Source organism: Lottia gigantea (assembly GCF_000327385.1).
Source record: "Lottia gigantea unplaced genomic scaffold LOTGIsca_34, whole genome shotgun sequence".
Classification (NCBI taxonomy): domain Eukaryota; kingdom Metazoa; phylum Mollusca; class Gastropoda; family Lottiidae; genus Lottia; species Lottia gigantea.
Window position 1 is genome coordinate 1,269,018 of NW_008709146.1, and position 5,593 is coordinate 1,274,610.

A 5,593-nucleotide genomic window follows, 5' to 3' on the forward strand; every position below is an offset into this window, starting at 1 on the left:
GGATTAAAATACCCTACGAATGAAAGTGAATGAGATGAGATGAATCAATACAATTTCTCGATGTTTAATCTGGGAATCAACATGGCCTGTTTAATGTGATGTAACATTATTTGATGTCTGAAACAATTTCAAACAATCTACATAGATCGCCATCTTTCTGGTAATGAATAGGATAAATACCATTTCCTTTTCAAACTGGTGGTTATATTTTCTCTTATTTTCACTTATTCACATACATGTAATTAGAAATGTGTATTTAGATGTATATCAGAAAAGCTTATTTGTCTAATTTTTGAAGGGTTCTAAAATTGATTTGGGCAAGAGTACAAACGACACGCGAATCAGTCAATTTTATCTTTGAGCCCAGTTTGACTTGTTCCAACATTTTAATCTACAGATTAACGTCTCAAACTTTCTTACAAATCACTTAAGACATTGGAGGTCAAGGGTATGGTGATATAGGTAATCCTAAATCAGTGAGAAAAAATTCTGAACCGACGTGGAAGTTGATGTATCTAGAATAGATTGATAATGACCTTCTTTCAGTAAAACTATCTCTCAATTCATTGGTACTACCAGACAATGCTACAATAGTGTTGTTTAAGAAGTTAGTAGTTAACAGTGATGAAGCCTTAAAGAATTTGTCAGTTTGGATCCCCTGTCTCAATTTACAAACTGTTTTTGCTGTTGTTAAATTTTAAAAATAATACAATACCATTAAACAAATTTGAAAAAGGTAAAACTAGAAGTTGTGTGTTCCACTTTAAAATGTCATTTAATTCAAGGGCGGTTTTTGCTCTTTCAATCTAAAACTCCCATTAATAATTCAACAGTTGTAGAGAATTATTCTTTAATTTTCTTGAAATAATAAATGTTCATTTACTTAATATTACACATGGAACATACAATTTATTTCAATAATTAAACTAAGGCAAATGAAATATTTCTATTAAACGGAAATGAAAATTGTGAGAGAGTAATTTAAGCCTTATGATGGCAATCATTCTGAAATTGTCTGTGAATATTAATTATATATCTAGAAATGTTTGTAAGAAGAAAATGACTGAATTCGATGTGAAAAATTTCATCATTTAAGTAATTCAAGATGTGAATTAACCATTAAAACAGCAGGAATCTTTTTTATTTTTCTTGATGGAAACTATCAAATTTAATTATATTAAACTATATTTCTGGCCTAGATTAGGTTAAGGAGACTTAAAAGTGTGTTGTAAGACAAGATTGTTTAATACGTTTCACTGTGTTTACTATTTTACAACTGCTGAGTAAGGTCGAACTCATTTTGCACAATCAATACTCATCGTAGACTTATTTTGTTGCACTTAATATTCAGTAGATACAAGTCTTCAAGTGACAGCTTTCTCTTCCTAATTACCAAGGTGTATCATTAAAGGCTTTCTAAACTGGGAGTGAGTCCTGAACGTTTACGATGTTGAGATAAGAGTTAATATATGGTTATAGCATTAATTAATAACATATATCAATTATTGTGTCAGAATTCAAGGGAGATAATACAAGATGAGACCATCTTTAAGCAGCTCAGAGCGGTGGCTTACATGTTACATATACAATGACACTATTGAATATTTAAAACACTTACGATATAGAAAGATCAGAAATGAATGAATATGATTTTTATTATCATTTAGAGGTTACAATATCTTTGACTGATTTAACTTTTGTCACAAATTGAATCATTAACACTACACAATCATTAACACTACACAAGACGTGTCGTCACGCATTACATCAAGATCAGCAGGATTCAGTAACATGATCGCAACTTATACTTTTCGACTGAACGCCTAATTAATCAACTCATCAATAAAATTGTTAACGACTCGTTGAACAGTTGTCAGCCTTTTAAAAGGAAATAATTCGTTTGTATTAGATATATTCCCTCTTAAATTGAAATGGAGTTTAACATGAAATGTATTAGAGATAATGTCTCTTAAATTTGCTTTTTCAATTGACATGAAATGGAGTTTAGCCTCTAGATGGAGAAATATATCTAGTGCTTCAATAAATAATGACTGTTCGTTAGATTAAATTCGTGTCAATCAAGACGTTATGGAAAAATATTTTGTTGAACATATCTATGATGATATTTAATGTACCACACACAGACTCTGACAATCTCTCACTTGTACAAGATTGCCATCTTGATCGAATACCTTTCTACATTACCAACAACACTGCGGTTCCTTTTTGCAAACAGAAAGAGATGACAGTCTTTATCAGATACATGAATAAAGCACATCAAACGTTTGCTAAAAATACTTAAGCTAGATTGCAACGAGCGCCAGGTACTTGGGATGGTATATCTAAAATAGAATTGATAACAATAGTCTAAATTAACAAACCTTCGTCTGAACAGTTTTTATTGTTTATCATTTCTGAATCCTACTGAAACCCACTGAGTGATGTATTTGCCAAGATCTCTAGTTATATTGCCCGAATGGATTTAGATACATGTACAATCGAAGGTGTCGATATGGAAATATAATTTTAAAAAACCATTTAAAACTTGGATCATCTCGATAATGAGTTGATATGATTAGTAAAGAAGTTTTATCTGAAGACACGAACTATGTGTAAAATGTGTTAGTAAATGTTGAAAGTCTGACGCTGTCTGAGATGAAAGTTTCAAGTCAAGAAAGTTTCTATCATCAACGCCAACTGATGGTGTAGAATGACACGTGTTTAATGATCAACTAAAATTACTAAACCTTTCATTTTACATCTCTGATTAACAAATCTTTAAACATTTCTTTTTATTTGTGTATATAAATCAACCAGTAAATAATTTTTTTCTTGAATGTGTAACACGTTCTGTTATATAAAATTGCTTTTAGAATTTGTGCTTTACTATTCTGCATAGTGTTGACAAATGGGGTAAAATAAGATAGCCAAATACAAAGAGACAAATTTTTATATATACACAATGAATTGTACCAAAAAATACTGTTAGTGACACTTTCTGAGTTTAAAATACAATCAAAGAATTATAACGAATATTCAGAAATAAGCGAGACTTCGATATCATTATTAAGAACGTTTAAGAATAATAAATTATTAGATTGAACATGTAATATAGCTTTCCATGGGGGATGATAAGTTTTATGTAGCAGAATAACGTGTTCAAGGAGTTAAATTTCTGAGCATCCCCATCTACTTGAGTAATTGAACTGAAATTGTCTTTAACGAAATCATCAAGCACAATGGCTGTTTTCTGTGGTCAGATTGAACATTGACCTGTAGTAATTTGACCAGAAATCGTGGAATGCCAGTGGTGATACGGTAACGATATTTTGATATTGAAATGAGTATTAGAAGTGATAGTTGTATATGTATTTATCAGTATATTATTGTAATGTTATACCTAGAGTACATATGTTAGCATCTTACCTTCTACCTCTAATTATTACTACTTAACCTCTTATTGACCCCACTCCCTTCAATTTCTTTTACATTAATTAGTATCTACTCTCATCAAGGTATATTCTCCTAGATAGCAATTTACTGTAGCTCTAATTACTCGTCTTAATACCTCGGTTTAAATAGTGTAGCAGTTGCTTGAAAAGCATATCTTTTTAATCCAGTAAAGCAGTGAAGGCTCAGTTGATAGTTCATAAAATACAACTTCATTGTCGTATTCATAAAATACAACTTTATTGTCGTGTTCATAAAATACAACTTCATTGTCTTGTTCATAAAATACAACTTCATTGTCGTGTTAATAAAATACAACTTCATTGTCGTGTTCATAAAATACAACTTTATTGTCATGTTCATAAAATACAACTTCATGTCGTGTTCATAAAATACAACTTTATTGTCGTGTTCATAAAATACAACTCCATTGTCGCGTTCATAAAATACAACTTCATTGTCGTGTTCATAAGATACAACTTCATTGTCGTGTTCATAAAATACAACTTCATTGTCGTGTTCATAAGATACAACTTCATTGTCGTGTTCATAAAATACAACTTTATTGTCGCGTTCATAAAATACAACTTTATTGTCGTGTTCATAAAATACAACTTTATTGTCTTGTTCATAAAATACAACTTCATTGTCGTGTTCATAAAATACTTCATGTCGTGTTCATAAAATACTTCATTGTCGTGTTCATAAAATACAACTTTATTGTTGGGTTAATAAATACAACTTCATTGTCGCGTTCATAAAATACAACTTTATTGTCGCGTTCATAAAATACAATATTACACATGTCACATTCGACTTTGTCAGCTCTAATAGAAAATGTTCAATTGTAAGACTGAATTATTTGCATTAATAAGAACACTCTTTAATGAACAAATATTTTCAGACTAAAAACAGAATTTTACAAAACCTTCAATTTTGGAAATATGGCTTCATTATAAAAGAAAACATACACGATATTGGTGGCAATATATAATGTAAAATATGTTTAAAATAAAACCTTGTATGTAACTTTTTTCTTATATAACATGTTTCAAAGTATCTTCTTTCTAAAATGCTTTTAAATTCAACATATCTCGTCTGTAGGGTTTGTTTTCAATCGAAATAAGACATTTCAATTTAGTGTAAACTAACAAATAAAAAACACTAATAAAATAAACTGAATAACGCTTCAATTTATTTCAAATTTAACCTCAATTATTTATTTTTGAGATTTTTGCAAGTTTTTCAATGTTTTTAAATTATCTGACATTAGTTTTGTTGTGGTAAGATGAGACAAGACACGTTCTTCGTTATAAAAAAAAACTTGCAATCGTTGGTTAATGTAATATGAAAATTCACACCAAAACAATCGTTGTCAGCAACATCGTAGCTATTTAAAATAAGTTAGATTGGTAAATTGTATTGGCATTCACCTTTTTTCTGATGTCACGATTTAACGATATCCTGTAGCAACAGATAGCCTTAAAGGTCATGAAGATCCAGGACTTGTTCATCATGATTTCCCGTCCAATGAAACATGTTTTAGATGCTTATGCACCATTTCAAAGTATTTTTTGTCCTGGAATCTACAGTCCGGTTGAATCATTTCTTTTTAATTGTTAGTAATTTCTTAACTGTAGTTTGGTAACCTTCTCAAACATAATCAAATCTCAGATATGGAAACGTGGCATGTTTGATGCCTTGTTCCAACCAAGACTTTAAAACAAACCAAGTCATTCACAGTGTTAAGATACTGTTGTGAAAATTGTCTGAAGAAATAAAGAAAATAAAATATTTATTAAAACAAAAACAAGTTAATAAGTTTGAGGTTCAGTGAAACACAAAACGATAAAATAGGAAATTAAATAGTGAAAATATTTCAACAAACATGAACTGGGGGAAACGAGGTCTGAGAACAATCATATTAATATACCATGTGAATTGAAATGGTCGAAATCCCGTCTGTTGAATTCATCAGCAAGATCTGATTTTTACAGAAGAAGTCATTTGAAACTTGTGGCTTTCTATTTTTATTGAGCTCATATTACATCTTTAATAGATGTTCTCTTCCTGTCTAAACATCATTGCCTAGTATCAAAATCCTTTATTACATTTCAATAGATATTTTAACATTAATTTGATG

At 29.9% G+C, this 5,593-nt stretch overlaps 1 protein-coding gene across 1 annotated transcript; it reads left to right on the forward strand.

The window, feature by feature from the left end:
- Positions 1-3,813: 3,813 nt before the first annotated feature.
- On the forward strand, positions 3,814-4,134 carry LOTGIDRAFT_120508 (hypothetical protein; the record flags this gene model as incomplete). The annotated part of the gene is made up of 1 exon (XM_009058456.1): positions 3,814-4,134. A coding segment is annotated over one exon (321 nt), but the record flags the coding sequence as incomplete, so codon positions are not given.
- Between the last annotated feature and the right edge of the window lie 1,459 nt (positions 4,135-5,593).